The sequence below is a fragment of the Pantherophis guttatus genome, chromosome 18 (assembly GCF_059756535.1).
Source record: "Pantherophis guttatus breed Tessera chromosome 18, ASM5975653v1, whole genome shotgun sequence".
NCBI lineage: Eukaryota > Metazoa > Chordata > Lepidosauria > Squamata > Colubridae > Pantherophis > Pantherophis guttatus.
In genome coordinates, this window is record NC_142080.1 from 2,041,659 (window position 1) to 2,056,559 (window position 14,901).

General features: G+C 47.3%; 1 protein-coding gene across 2 annotated transcripts in view; it reads left to right on the forward strand.

The window, feature by feature from the left end:
- DENND4B (DENN domain containing 4B) overlaps window positions 1–14,711 on the forward strand; it is a 28,910-nt gene extending 14,199 nt beyond the window's left edge. For both annotated transcript variants that reach the window (XM_087880777.1, XM_060694272.2), the window contains 18 exons: window positions 320–420; window positions 1,139–1,354; window positions 2,282–2,427; window positions 3,504–3,643; window positions 5,088–5,211; window positions 6,084–6,290; window positions 6,904–7,032; window positions 7,183–7,342; window positions 8,054–8,218; window positions 8,303–8,736; window positions 8,821–8,925; window positions 9,021–9,199; window positions 10,393–10,582; window positions 11,760–12,005; window positions 12,449–12,554; window positions 12,823–12,988; window positions 13,084–13,148; window positions 13,569–14,711. In XM_087880777.1, coding sequence (XP_087736903.1) covers window positions 320–420; window positions 1,139–1,354; window positions 2,282–2,427; window positions 3,504–3,643; window positions 5,088–5,211; window positions 6,084–6,290; window positions 6,904–7,032; window positions 7,183–7,342; window positions 8,054–8,218; window positions 8,303–8,736; window positions 8,821–8,925; window positions 9,021–9,199; window positions 10,393–10,582; window positions 11,760–12,005; window positions 12,449–12,554; window positions 12,823–12,988; window positions 13,084–13,148; window positions 13,569–13,714 — 3,025 coding nt within the window. In that variant the 3' untranslated portion in view covers window positions 13,715–14,711. The remainder of the gene's footprint in view (window positions 1–319; window positions 421–1,138; window positions 1,355–2,281; window positions 2,428–3,503; window positions 3,644–5,087; window positions 5,212–6,083; window positions 6,291–6,903; window positions 7,033–7,182; window positions 7,343–8,053; window positions 8,219–8,302; window positions 8,737–8,820; window positions 8,926–9,020; window positions 9,200–10,392; window positions 10,583–11,759; window positions 12,006–12,448; window positions 12,555–12,822; window positions 12,989–13,083; window positions 13,149–13,568) is intronic.
- Window positions 14,712–14,901: the final 190 nt, after the last annotated feature.

Genomic DNA, 14,901 nt, shown 5'->3' on the forward strand with positions numbered 1-14,901 from the left:
TGTATAGACTAGAACAAGAGACTTTTGAAAGCCTAAGTTTTTTTATTTTTCTATCTGATACGAAGGAAAATCAAGACGAGGCTGCATTGAGTTTCTTTCTCACCCTTCCTTCCATCACGGGGCGTGTAGTATTATTATTATTTTTTTTCAAAATTGCTCAGCATTCCTTGTTGCGTCTCCCTTTGAATCTCTAACCAGCAGACAAGGAAGAGTCCCCGGACCACCGAGCGAGGGGGCAGGGGAGGCGCGGTGATACTAGTGTTCCCGGGGACCCCAGCAGGAGGCACTAATCGTAGGGGCAGCTTTGTTGTGTGCACAGGTGCGAAGAACGCAAGGTGTTGTCATCACGCGCTCTGCCACGGAAGCCGTGTAAAGTACTGCTGGCCTCGTTAAACTCCCAGTACCAACAACTGGATGAAAGTAAGTCATACGGGCACAGGGGCAATCTCTTCATATAAATCTCCAAAGATGTAGGACCTACAATTTCCAGTGGCGAGCTGTTCCACTGGTTAATTTTTCCTCACTGTTAGGAAGTTTCTCCTTAATTCCAGGTTGCTGCTCTCTTCGGTTAGTTTCCAATCCTTGTTGATTCTTCTCCTGCCTTTAAGAGCTTTGGAGAATAAATTGAGCCCCTCTTCTTTGGGGCAGCCCCTCAAATATTAGAAGGCTTCATGTCACCCCCCCTACTCCTTCTTTTCTCTAGACTGGCCAGACCCAATTCCTGCCACCGTTCTTCCTACGTTTTAATCTCCAGGCCTTTTAATCCTCCTAGTTACCTATTCTCTGCACTTTTTCCAAAGTCTCAACCTTTTTTCTTTTTTTTGTCATGCGGGTACCAAAACTGGGCACAGTATTCCAGATGTGATAATATAAAAGGTAGTAGAAGGAGATACTCAATTGCGACATAGCGAAATTTTGCCGCGTTTCAGGAGTGCCCCAGATCCACGATTCATCATTGGGGGCTTTGAAATAACGTAGATTTATGTTGCTATAGTACGTTCCACCTGGTAGTATCTGCCAGGGGTTCTCTCTCTCTTTGCAAAATATTAAGCCAGGATTAAAAGTGGCCATTCTCTGGATCCGAGAATGTAAATTCTCGGTTTTGGCGTGCCCAAACGATTTGGTCCTTCCTTTGCAGTGTACAACCGTCCGGTAGAGGAGGCCTCCTTAGAATTCCTGCTGACCGACTACGACGTCATCTACGGGCGCCGGAAACAGCTGGAACTGGACATCCGAGGGGCGTTCCTGCGATTCATGGCTTGTCTCCTCAAAGGTTATCGTGGCTACCTCCGGCCCATCACTCAGGCTCCCTCGGAGAAAACGCGAGATTCCAGCAGTCTGTTTTTCCTGCAGGGTAAGGCCTAACACATTTTGGGGTAATTTACACATTTTAGTAAGGTGGCTCAGTGGCTAAGACGCTGAGCTTGTCGATCGAAAAGGTCGGCAGTTCGGCGGTTCGAATCCCGAGCGCCGTGTATAACGGGGGTGAGCTCCCGTGACTTGTCCCGGCTTCTGCCAACCTAGCAGTTCGAAAGCAGGTAAAAAATGCCAGTAGAAAAATAGGGACCCCCTTTGGTGGGAAGGTAACAGCGTTCCGTGCGCCTTTGGCATTTAGTCATGCCGGCCACATGACCGCGGAGACGTCTTCGGACAGCGCTGGCTCTTCGGCTTTGAAACGGAGATGAGGATTTTCGTCGGGGAGTAAATCACAATAAAGAGGGGTTTGGTAAAACGGCGACTCGAGGAATGAAGATGCAAAAGAAGGAAGGGATAAGGAGAGGAAGGATGAGGAGTGGAAGAAGTCTTAGTTAGCGATCCAGTCCACGTTGCATTGATGTCGAGAGAAATTCTGGCCTGACCTAAGTCTTTCCCCTTTTAAATGGAAATTTTAAATTTGGTTTTAAATTATTGGGGGGTTTTAAATTTGTTCGGCCAAATTATTTAATTCGTTTTAATCTATTTTAAATTTTGTATTTATATGTTTTATTCTATGGCTGTTCACCGCCCTGAGTCCTTCAGGAGTAGGGCGGTATACAAATTCAATTAATAATAATAATAATAATAATAATAATAATAATAATAATAATAATAATAATAATAATAATAATATTGGCCCTTCCGATCGTGTCCGAGAAGGAATTCTTGCGCTCGTTTTCCTCATTCTGCCCCGCTCGTTTTCCTCTGCTGTCGTTGCTTTGTGTGAAACTCGAGGCGAGAATAATTACGAGAACCGTCGTGAAATTAAACCCGCTCGCTCGCTCCCTCGCTCCCTCCCTTACAGGCTTCCTGAAGTCCCGCGATCGAGCCTACCACAAATTCTACGGGCAGCTTTTACGCACCCAGCTCTTCACGCAGTTCATCGAAGAATGCTCTTTCGTCAGCGACCGCCATGCTTGCCTGGAGTTTTTCGATTCCTGCGTCGACAAGGTAGCTGAGAAAGGGGATCTGAATTTACAATTCCGTTGGGTTTTATTTGAATGACTGGCTTAATCTGGTCTTTACGGGGCTTGAACTTGGATGCACCTTGGAGGAAAAAGAGATGAGAGGTGACGCTTAACCACAAAATTATCCTCTCGTTGTCCTAAAAAACTGGAACCTCAGTTGCAAGGGCTAGTAAATAACCCATCGGTTGCTACTAAAAAGAAAGGAAAAGCAATTACGGCTAGTCCTCGACAATGGAGCCCCAAATTTCCGTTGCTACGTGAGACATTTAAGTGAGTTTTCGCCCATTTTATGGCCTTTATAGCCACCGTTTTAAGGGAATCATTACAGGTGTTAAATTGGGAATGGTGCGGTGGCCTAGAGGTGGAGCTCTCGCCTCAGAATCAGGCGGCTGTGAGTTCGATCCTAGGTAGAGGCTGATATTTCTCTCTCTGGGCACAATGAGAATATACCTGCTGAATATAACTCCGCACTGGTGACAGGAAAGGCATCCGGCCAGTAAAACATTCAGCTCCATTCAGTTGCCCAGACTCCACCCCAATGCAAGGGATTATGGGATCGTTAAAAGATGATGATGATTACAACTGTTAAATTAATAACAAAGTTGTTAAGTGAATCCAGCTTCCCCGTTGACATAGCTCGTCAGAAAGTCGCAAAAGGGGAATGCATGACACCCCCCCCCCCCAGGACATTGCAACCGTCATAAATATGAACCAGTCGCCAAGCATCCGAATTTTGATCACACGACTGCCGGGATGCTGCCCCGGTCGCAAGAGTGACCGTTTTCCAGTGCCGTTGTAACTCAGAACAGTCACTAAACAGTTGTAAGTCGAGGACTGCCTGCAGAAATTAAATTTTGAGCGTTTCCTGCTTTGAAGGATCCTCCCATCAATCCGCTAGCTTGGAAGGTTTTTTCAATGCCGAGAGCCGAGTTTCTTACCTCTGCAAGGGCCACCTCTCCATCCTACGTGAGCAGGCGAAGATCTTGAGATGGTTCCCACACGGGACGGTTTGCTTAAATTTCATTTTTTTTCTTCTTCTTCTTCTTTTGTTGATTTCAGGTACAGGTGGATTTAGAGAAACCGGAGGAAGCCCCGTTGATAGAACTGGATGACACCCAAGGCAGTGAACATACTGTTTTTATTATGCCCCCCGAAGAACCCACCGGGCCCAACGGCTTGGAGCTGCCCCCGTGTTACAAGTGAGTGTCCCAGTCTGGTGGCCTTCAACAGGGAAGATACAGGTAGACCAACAGTTCGTTTAGTGACCGTTCGAAGTTAACTGTTGTGGCCTGTCGGCCGCCGACCCCTACAGCAGCAGAAGAGAAGAGAAAAGAATAGAGAAAAGAAAAAGAAGAGAAGAGAATCAATATTGGAATGAAGAATAGAATAAAATACAAAATAGAATAGAATAGAGAAGAGAAATAGAAATAGAAATAGAAAGAAATAAAGAAGGAAATAGAGTACAGAGATTAAGAATTAATAAACAAAATTCATGGAGAAATGAACAGTATTACATCTAGTCTCAGAGATTTGAGCACTATTATCTTTAAGTGTTTTGAAACTAAATTTAGCTTTAAGAAACAATATCAAATAAAAGACAAGTAATAATGTATGTAGATGTATATATGTATATTTGCACCAATGAACCGAAAATGTATTGAACGTATCACTATGTGTTATAATAAAAATCAAATTCAAAAAAAAAAAAAGAATAGAGAGTAGAGTAGAGTAGAGTAGAAGAGAGAAAAGAAAATAGAAGAGAAAATAGAATAGAATACAAAATAGAATAGATTAGAGAAGAGAAGAGAATAGAGAAGAGAATACGAAATAGAATAGAATACAATACAATAGAATAGAATAGAATAGGGAAGAGAAAATAGAATAAAATACAAAATAAAATAGAGAATAGAATAATAGAATAGAGTAGAAGAGAATAGAGAAGAGAAAATAGAATAAAATACAAAATAGAATAGAGAAAAGAGAAGAGAATATTGGAATGAAGAATAGAATAGAATACAAAATAGAAGAGAGAAGAGAAAATAGAATAGAATAGAAAATAAAATAGAAGAGAGAAGAGAGAAGAGAAAATAGAATAGAATACAAAATAGAAGAGGGAATAGAATAGAACAGAATAAGAATAGAATAGAATAGAATAGAATAGAATAGAATAGAATAGAATAGAATAGAATAGAATAGAATAGTTTAGCTGGAAGGGACTTTGGAGGTCTTCTAGTCCAACCCCCTGCTCAGGTTTGGGCTCCATTGTCGTAAATTGAGGACGGGAAACAAAAGTTTCTCCTCCGATTGTGGTCGCAAGTCGAGGACTCCCTGCACTCAGAATTCCAGCCACTGAACGCATCCCAAACAAGCAAAGACCCCCATGAATCTCTGTGAATGTTTTGAGTAAAAATCTGGGGGTCCTCCTCCTGCTTTTTTCCCCCATTTCTTCCCCGACATGCCAGTTGGATGCCCATGCAAATTCTTTTTTTTATTATTATTATTATTAAATATCTCCCCAAAGGGCAAAATCTCCATTACTCTTAAAACGCCATTAGCCTTAAAACAAATCTCCCTGCATCGCTCCTGCTACCCAGAACCACACATTCAGTTTGGGGGGGTCTCTGTTTTTTTTTTTTAATATAGATACGATGGCTTCCCGATGCTCCAGACCAAGCTATTTCAACGGCCTCAGGACCAGCTCATGCCCTCCCTGTGCCAAGCCCGAACCAGCGCCCCCAGCAGCCCTGCCCCTCGCCGGACCCAGCAGGTAAATATTGCCAGGTCTCTCTTAAATTTTGCAATCCAAATTCCCGTCTTGGGATTTCTTGGTGGTCTCCTGTCCACGTACGAGTCAGTCCTAGCTCTCCTGAGCTCCCCCAGTCCCAGCCAAGGTTGATTTTTTTAAAAAAAAACTTTATTTATACATTTATACAGTGCTTAATAAACTGTGTATTGTCTGGGTCAATTTACTTATAAATTAATAATAATAATATATCTTTTAAGAAGTTACTTGGTTGATACCTAAGACGCTGGCAGCAACCCGTATCAACCATCAGCACCAGTCAATGGTATTTGTGGCACATTTTTGAATGTCCAGTTGGCTGAGTTTCATGTTTAATGAATAAAAGAAATAATAATAGTAATTTAGTTATTTATTTATACATAGCGATAATCTATCGTCCATTTACTTGTACATAGTAGTGATTTTTCATGTTCTAATTTCTACCTCTATTGTCTAACCATTGATAAAACAAACCCCATGGTAAAAAAAAAAAAAAAAATTCCGTCTGTTCCTTATCCTTCATCTTTAGTGTCAGTCTATCCATTTCTGCGCATTCTAATATTTTTTTAAAATTACATTTTCATCAGTAGGAGTTTCCTCATTTTCCCCAATACTGTGCAAATGCAAGACTCGCTGCTGTCATATTAAATATATATCTGTATTCCCTTTATTGTATTTTTCTGGTATTATGCCTAACAAGAATATTTCTGGCTTTAAAGTCTTATTTATTGAAGCCGAGGTCGATTTTTATCACCGTCGATTTTTACTCACCGTTTTTTTAAACAAACGGTGATTTTTTTTTTAATCACCGTTTGTTTAAAAAAAACAAACTGACATTAAACCACCTTCCTTTGTAGGAAATTAAGGTGGCCCAGAAAGTCGCGCAGAAATATTCTTCCATGCCGGATATGTGGGCAAAATGCCTGCTTGGTCACTGCTACGCGCTCTGGTTTATCACGCTGCCCACCTACGTCCGAATGGCGACCTCAAAGGTACAGGCCCTGCATGTGGCATACGAGGTGCTGAAGCAGATGGAGACCAAAGAAGTCGTCTTGCCGGATGAGGTAGGAGCCCCGTTCTTCCACGGAACGGTCTTGAGGACTAGTAACTTGGGGAATTCTGAAATCCCCCCCCCCCAAAACCTGGTAAACCGGGATTGGTCCAGCACAGAGAGAGTTTGAGTATATAGATTTATGCAACTGGGTTTGTTTATAGTAAATTATCTTACAGGGATCAATCGTTGATCTTAGAGTGGTGCGGTAGCTTAGAGGTGGATCTCTCGTCTCCCAATCAGGAGGCTGCGAGTTCGATCGCAACCCTCTGCCAGCGAAAACAGAGCTCGAGAGGGACCCTTCCGAGCTCCATTTTCGCTGGCAGAGGCAACACGTGCTGGTCCTTTGCTGTTTCCAGGGTGGCCCCGCGGGCCAGATCTAAGCCAGATCCAGGCCTCAGGCCTTGATTTTGACACCACTGCTATAAACCGTCCTTGAAGTTTCACTTTCGCTTTCACTTTCTCATAAGTGATTCTGCATGAAGAAGGAAGGCACTGGGATACACACAACATGTGTGGTGCCCCTAGGTGACCTGACACCTGGGCCTTAGCTAGGAATTCCTTCTGGGCTTAACTTAAACAGGGGGACATTGGCACCCACCTCTCCCTCCCTATCTCGTTCAAAGGTGTGCTACCGTATCCTGATGCAGCTTTGCGGCCAGTACGGGGAACCAATACTCTCCGTCCAGGTCATGCTGGAAATGAAACGGGCCGGGATCGTCCCCAACACCATTACCTACGGCTATTACAACAAGGTACTTCCACCCCTACCTCCTCGTTTCTCCCTTCTCCTTAGTTTAGCCTGGTTTTTGTAAGCAGCTGTGAGTTCACTCCCCCGGCTGGCACCGGTGCCATGCTACAAGTTAAACCCGGGTTTCCCGCCCCACTTTCCTCTTTCGCCGTAGGCCATTTTGGAGTGCAAGTGGCCGTCCAGTAGCCAAGGTGGCCGTCTTCGCTGGGCCAAACTTCGGAACGTTGTCCTGGGGGCTGCCCAGTTCCGGCAACCCCTGCGCCAGTGCCAGCGCCAGCAGGAGGCAGAATCGCAGAGTCTCGGCGCTCCAGCAGGTACAGTTCTGAAAACAGGAAAGGCTCAATTTATACCCCATCCAGCACATAACCTCCCCAGCCAAAAGGTTTTAAGATGGGCAGACTACAACTACCAGAATTCCCCAACCAGCATGCTTTAAGATGGGAGGACTATAATTCCTAGAATTCCCCAAACAGCATGCTTTAAATTGGATGGACTAGAATTCCCAGAATTCCCCAACCAATGTGCTTTAAGATGGGTGGACTACAACTCCCAGAATTCCCCAGACAGCATGCTGATCGCATGAACTAATTTTATTTTATGGTAAGGCTACATTAACAGAACCTTTCACGTTTGACGGTACAAATCTCCTACTCTCTCTTTTATACCACCAAGAAACTAGAGACGGATCTTTCTGTGTTTCTTTCTCCATCTGTTATACAGCTGGGGCTCAGCAGTCTCTTATCTGACTTTTTCTCTAGGTAGCATCTCTACACCATCTTCCAAGGCCATTTACTACATAGATTATTCTGCTTTATTGTAAAGCTAGTTTACCAGAAACGTGCAGGTCTAAAAATACAAATCTCCCACCATCTCTTTTACAGCCTGAGAAATTCCTTTTCCACCCGTTATGCAGCTGAGGGCTGTGCTGTCTCTTATCTAATTACAGTAACTTAACAGCAGCACAGATAAACACGATGAATCTCTCAAAGGGAGGGTGGGCTTCCTCTGCTTTTTTTTACTGGCAGACAGCAAAGAGGCCAAACCCCCCAAATATCAGCCCCGCACTGGCCTTCAGCGGCAGACAACCTGGTCCGGGAGCAGCTTACGAGAAAATCTACAACCCGCTTCACTCGCGAAGAGTGGCAGCCTGAATTTTCCCAAGCAGGACATGCCAGCGGGTACAATCTTGGGTGAGTCTGAATTCAAGAGGAGAGGATTTTGTTATCCCAAAAGGTGTGAAAAATCAGGTTTCAATTTTAAAATCTTACTTGCAGCAGGGAAAATATTGGGCAGCCCCAAAACCGAAAGCAATAATACGCTATCGACACTTCCTCCCTGGCTGCGCGGTGCACGGGACGGGCCCGGAAGCTCGGAGGGCAGCAGTCTTTCAGACATCAGCAGTTTCCTGACGGACGAGAGCGACAGGTTAACGCTAAGCAGCATGGAGACCGGACAAGAGGGAGCTACTCCAGGGCCAGTCCATGCTGCTGAAAACCGTCGCCTGGGGAGCACCCCTCGCCGGAGTCTGACCGCCAAACTTCAGCAGTTTCTGTCCCCCATCAAACGACCTTCTCTGAAGCACGGTTCCAGCGGGGAGGTCTCCCATGGACGCAGCGGATCTGAGCACCGAGAACACCCCTCCCGCCAGAGTCCGCTGGAGGGACATTTGCTGCTCCCCCCGGAGCGCCCAAGATCCACAGCCTCGGAGGTCAGTATTCCTGTGCAGAACGAATCTTCCCAATTGTCTCTCGCGATCCTTTTTCTCGACTTAACCCACTCTTTCCTACCACAGAGTTCGGCCTCTCTGGGTAGCGAGTACGATCTCTCAGATACATCTGTGTGTAGTTTCAACCTCCGGAAATCCAGTGATCGGTTGTCAGAGCCTCCGGCTGTTGAGGTATCTTTCCCGCTCGATCTGCCGTGTGCCTATCCGGGAGTCCTTGTCTTGTTCTCACCGTTTTTCCTCACAAAACTATTATCCTGTCCTTTCAGGTGTTTCTTTCCAGTTGTTCGCGATGCCAGGCTTGCAACTCGCTGGTGTACGACGAAGAGGTGATGGCTGGGTGGAGTTCGGACGACTCGAACCTGAACACCACTTGCCCCTTTTGTGGACGTCTCTTTGTGCCCTTCCTCAGTATCGAGATCCAAGATTTCCAGATGGTTTCCCTCAGGTCCGAGCTCCGATTATGCCTTATTTTCTTAACCTCTGGCATCTTGATCTTATTCCTGACAGTTTCCCGACTGCCCGAGCGCCAATGGACCATCTCATCATCTCGCTTAGAGCTGTGATGGGTTGTTAGGTTTTGTATATTGTGTGTGGCTTAACATACAAGTGTGGATATGAAGAATTAGAAGACAGGTTCATGCATTAACCAAGTTAAATGTGTCATGAGAAGAATAGAATGGAATAGAATTCTTTATTGGCCAGACGTGATTGGACACACAAGGAATTTGTCTTGGTGCATACGCTCTCGGTGTACATAAAAGAAAAGATCATAAGATACAGCACTTAACGATGGTCATAGAGAAACAGTCAATATAAATCGTAAGGATACAAGCAACAAAATTACAGTCATACAGTCATAAATGGGAGGAGATGGGTGGTGGGAACAATGAGAAGATAAATAGTAGTGCAGACTTAGTGAATAGTTTGACATTGTTGAGGGAATTATTTGTTTAGCGGCGTTCGGGAAAAAACTGTCCTTGTGTCTAGTTGTTCTGGTGTGCAGTGCTGTATAGCGTCGTTTTGAGGGTAGGAGTTGAAACAGTTTATGTCCAGGATGCGAGGGGTCTTTAGATATTTTCCCAGCCCTCTTTTTGACTCGTGCAGGATACAGATCCTCCATGGAAGGCAGGTTGGTAGCCATTGTTTTTTCTGCATTCTAATGATCCTCCGAAGTCTGTGTCTGTCTTGTTGGGTTGGAGAACCAAACCAGACAGTTATGGAGATGCAGATGACAGACTCAATCATTCCTCTGTAGAACTTTTATCAGCAGCTCCTTGGGCAGTTTGAGCTTCCTGAGTTGGCGCAGAAAGAACATTCTTTGTTGCGCTTTTTTGATGACGTTTTTAATGTTGGGTGTCCATTTTAAGTCTTGCGATATGGTAGAACCTAGAAATGTGAAGGTCTCTACTGTTGATACTGTGTTGACTAGTATTGTAAGAGGTGGCAGTACAGGAGGTTTCTCCTAAAGTCCGCCACCATTTCTACGGGTTTTGAGTGTATTCAGTTCCAGATTGTTCTGGTCGCACCACCAGGAAGACACATGTGCACGGGAAATGGATTTTTTTTTACCCTCCCTGTAACTTGGCTCACTTGCTTGAGCCATCTGCGCCGTGTTCAAAGCTGTTCATTCCCTTTTAGCAATGCTGATGTTTCTGACACAAGTTCAGTGTCCTCGGATTGGCACCGGGACAGCGAAGCCCCCGTGCCAGGCGGACAGGGCCCGGTGCTCAGTGATCGGTCGCAATGCCTCCTGCTGGACGAGGCAGAACCGGATCCGCGGCGGAAATCCAGGAACGGGTCCCTATGCAACGGCTTCAGCGAATCCCCGGTACGGACTTCTATGTCCTCGCTCGGAACCAACAAAGATGCAAAATGGGGTTTCAGGGGCTCATTTCTGAAGGGAGGGTAGCAAATTTGTCGTAAAACAGCGCAGTTTCTAACAAGTAGGTGCCTATCCTGACCGTCCTATTCAGCATTAAGTTTCTAGTCCTCATGAAGTGTGTGATGGGAGTTGTCTTCCCCAGGGCATGCAGCGAGATTGTAGCCTGGGGTGTGTTATTTTTAGAGCCTCGGGGGAGATGAGGAAAGCGGAGGGTGCGGAAGAGAAGAGGAATAGAAGCTCATTTAACTCATTCAGCGACGGTTCGAACTTACGATGGCGCTGAATGAATGGGAGCTACAGCTGTTCAACAGCCGTTGTGATGTCTTACAGTCACGTGACTCTCTGCAGCCTTTCCTGCCAGCTTCCCACAAGCCAAATCAATGGGGAAGCCTGTAGGACAGCAATGGCTAACCTTTTTGCTGTTGCGTGCTGAGAGCGGGAGCGGGGGGGCGCCCCACACCCATAATTCAATGCGCCCCACCCCCCACGCATGCACACGTGAACCCCCCCCCACGGTCCCCACGCTTTTGGGCACGCAATGGCCGAGTGGCCCCAGTAGGCCCGTTTTTCGCCCTTCCCAGGCTCCAGGGCCTTTCTTGGAGCCTGGGGAGGGCGAACACTGCCTCCCCCCCACCTCCCCGGAGGCCCTCTGGAGGCTGGAAACGGCCCGTTTCCCGACTTCCAGTGGGAACGGAAGGCCCGAAAATCAGGTGGCTGGGGCACTCTTGCGCGCTGGAGCTAAGATAGGGCAACACCCACCTTTATGGCTCCGCGTGCCACAGGTGGGCCATCGTGGCGGTAGGAAGTCAAAGATTGCAGTCGCAGGAGGTCCTCACTTAAATGACGCTCTGCCGTCCTTGTTTAAAGAGAACCGGGACTTCCTGAACTGCCGTTGTTAAATAAAACACGCTCAGTGTTTTATTGATCTGTGACCATGTGGGCTTAACAGTGGGAGTTTCTGGCCCCACGAGTAGCGTCGTTAAATGAGGATTATGAAAAAGAATCAGAATTAGAATGCCACATAACTCGATCCTTCTTTCCAGAGTCTGAGACTACAACTCCCATGTTCCTGGGGATTGGCTGGGGCTGATGGGGAATTAGAACCCCTCCTTTTTTCTCCCAGCTGCCTCAGGGTTCTGCCGCCCATGTGGAACAGCTGGCTTTCGCCTACCTCAGCCCCCTGGTCCTGCGCAAGGAGCTGGAGACCCTCCTGGAGAACGAGGGAGCCGTCTTCTTATCTCAGCCCGAGCTGGTGGACAACCATCCCATCATCTACTGGAACCTGGTGTGGTATTTCCAGCGGTTGGGCCTCTGCAGCGGCCTGCCTCAGCTGCTCCTGGCTTCCAAGCACGTCCAGACGGCCTCCCAGGTAACAACATCCCTCCTACGCACAACAACCCTGCGAGGGAGGCGAGGTTGAGGAGGAATCTCAAGAACATCCCAGAAGAAAAGAGAATTGGGATGTAGGTCCATCTCGGGGGGATTTTTGAAGAAACGCAAACTCTTTTTTGAGTATGGCTTTTTTTGCGGGAGCCGAGGGGCTGGACTGGATGACCTTGAGGGATCCCTTCCCACACACTTCTCCTCAAAACAGAACCAGCATCCCAAGGAGAAATCCTTAACCAGAATCCAGTGGATTTCAAATCTTCAATCAGTGTTTCTCCAGCTTGGGAACTTTTAAGGCAGGTGGATTTCAACTCCCAGAATTCCCCGGTAGGCTGGGGAATTCTGGGAATTGAAGTCTATCTACCTGCCCTTAAAAGTTCCCAAGGTTGAGAAACTCAACCGTTCTGCTTCCTTTTCGTTTCCCAGGCACCGGCTCCGGAGGGCCCTTTCGTCAACGTACGTTTGCTCTGGGACGTACTGAGTTCCAATCCCGACAGCTTTCCCCCTCTCTACATTCTCTGGAGGCTGCACGGTACGTGCGAGACCAGTCAGGGTCCTTTCGGATAGTGATGGATTTAAATATTGGACTCTTCTCTGGTCAACCTCCGTGGACCCTCCCGGGATGGAAAACGTCCCTCGGTGGTCGCTAAAATGTTGTGAATGATTTGCGGAGATCTTGATGGGTTTGGCTGGCTGTAATAGACAGAAATGGGCATCGGTACTGTCCATTCCTTGGACAGTTGCATGTGTGAACGGAGGGGGCATTCCGGATTCTTATGCCAATCTTCTTCATTTCCCAGGTCAGATTCCCACACGGCTGCAAAATTGGCGCAAGCATAACCACCCGTTCTCGCTCTCCTTCCTGGAAGCGGTCATTAATTATCTTGGCCTGGGCGAGGTCCACAAAGCCATTGTCCTCTTCGTAGAAAAAGTGGCAGGCTATGCCAACTCCGGGCTGTTGCAGAGGTAGGCTTTCTTCTCTCGTCCCTAGGTCCAGCCCCTTCCCCAAAAACATCTCTGCCAATGTTGGACAATGGCTCCGTCTTTTCTCTTTGTTTCAGGAGTGTTTATCGTGAATTTTTGTTCCTGAAAATAGCCGCACTGGGCAGGGACCGTGTGGACATTGGTAAGAAGTTCGAGGGAGGTCGCAAAAGGGGGGCAATCGCGTAAACCCCGGGGACTGTCACAAATACGAATCCGTTTGCCAAGTGTCCAAAAAACGGCTGTCAATCACTTTTTTCAGGGCCATTGTAACTTTGAATCGGGTGAAATGCTACCAGTTCGGACTGGTTTGTCCGAACTGGTAGTAATAAAAGCTACCGGTTCAGGTAAACCGGTAGTAAAAATAAAATGCTACCAGTTCGGGCGAATCGGTATTTCTGACAATCAGCTGTGCTGCGCAATTTATATTCGCTAGAAAGCAGGAAATCCTGCGTTTGGCATGTGCGCGCCAAGGAAACCAGTATCAGACTTGTGTTTCACCCCTGCTTTGAACCGTCACTAAATGAAACGTCTCACCCCCTCCCCCTTTTCTCTCTCTCCGCAGCCGAATTTGACAAGAAGTACAAATCGGCGTTTTCGAAGCTGGCCAGCAGCATGGGGAAGGAGCCCCTCAGGCAGCAGAGGGCCCAGCCTCTTACCACCAAGGCCATCGATTGCCGGAAGAGTTTTGGGGCCAACCTGGAATGCTAGCGGGAGGGGGGGTCCAGTTCCCCCCCCCCCCAATCCATTCATCTCTCCTTTTGCTGCTGCTGCTGCTACCTGGGACAAAAAACAAAACAAAACAAGGATGAAACTGGAGCTGATACCAAATTTGGGGAGGGGGCACAGCTAAGCTCCCTAGGCTGTTTCCAGCATCCCCGGGCCCTTTGGGGTGGGGGGGCTGCAGGGGGTCCCAGGATGGAGATGGGGGACCCTTCCATTCGACCCGTGTTGCTCTCTCCTTCCGAAGAAATTGAGAGGAGGAGGATTCCCGGCCCAGCTCTGCACTTTGCACATGCCTAGGGGCTCAGACTCCCCCCACACACAGACATATAGACACCCCAAATCTTTTTCTCCTGCCCCCTCCTCAAATCTGGGTCTCCGCCCCCTGCAAATGTCTATTTTTGTGCGCAGTGTCCGTTGCAGAATTGGGGTGGGTGGGCACAGTTATGCCCCGCCCACCCCACGAAGGACAACGCCCCTCGGTTCACCCCGCCCACTCCTTTCTCTTCCACCTCTCCCAATTCATTAGGGGGAGGGGTTTAATTGGGGGGGCGCTGCCCCGCCCGAAGTCTCGCTTTGTGTTTTTGTTTTTAGTATTATTTTTACCGTCAGTGTTACAAGAAAAGGGGGGGGGGCAAAGAAAACAAAAAACGGAAAAGAAGCTATTTTGTACATTTATTTATTAAAGAGCCCCTCCCTCTGTTTCCCCTGTCCTCCCCCCTTTGTGGCACGTGCTTTAACTGTAAGGGCGCCCCGTCGCAGAAAGTGAGGGCGCGCCATCTTTCTGTTCGTATAAAGGGTCTTGGGACCCCCCCGGTGAGGGGTTTTCTCTGCCCCCCCCACCTCAGGGCTCAGTCCGAGCAATATGGACCCCAGCCCCTCGTTGCCGTGTTTCTGTTAGCTGTTTGAAATGAGGGTTTTTTTGTTTGTTTTTTTTCCAATGTTCCCTTCATCCTGTAAATAAAAAAAAGGCCTCTGTATTTTCCTTCCGGCGTCTTGTCTCCCGTTTCATGATGGAAAGAGGGTTTCTGAGAACGTGCGGAAGGCCTGGACTGAGGCTGGCGGGGGGCGGGGGTTCAGTTCCCAGCTTTTATCATCATCCTCTTTTAACGACCCCTATAATCCTGTGTTCTTATAGTCCGGTGGAATCTGGGCAGCTGAATGGAGATGAGTGT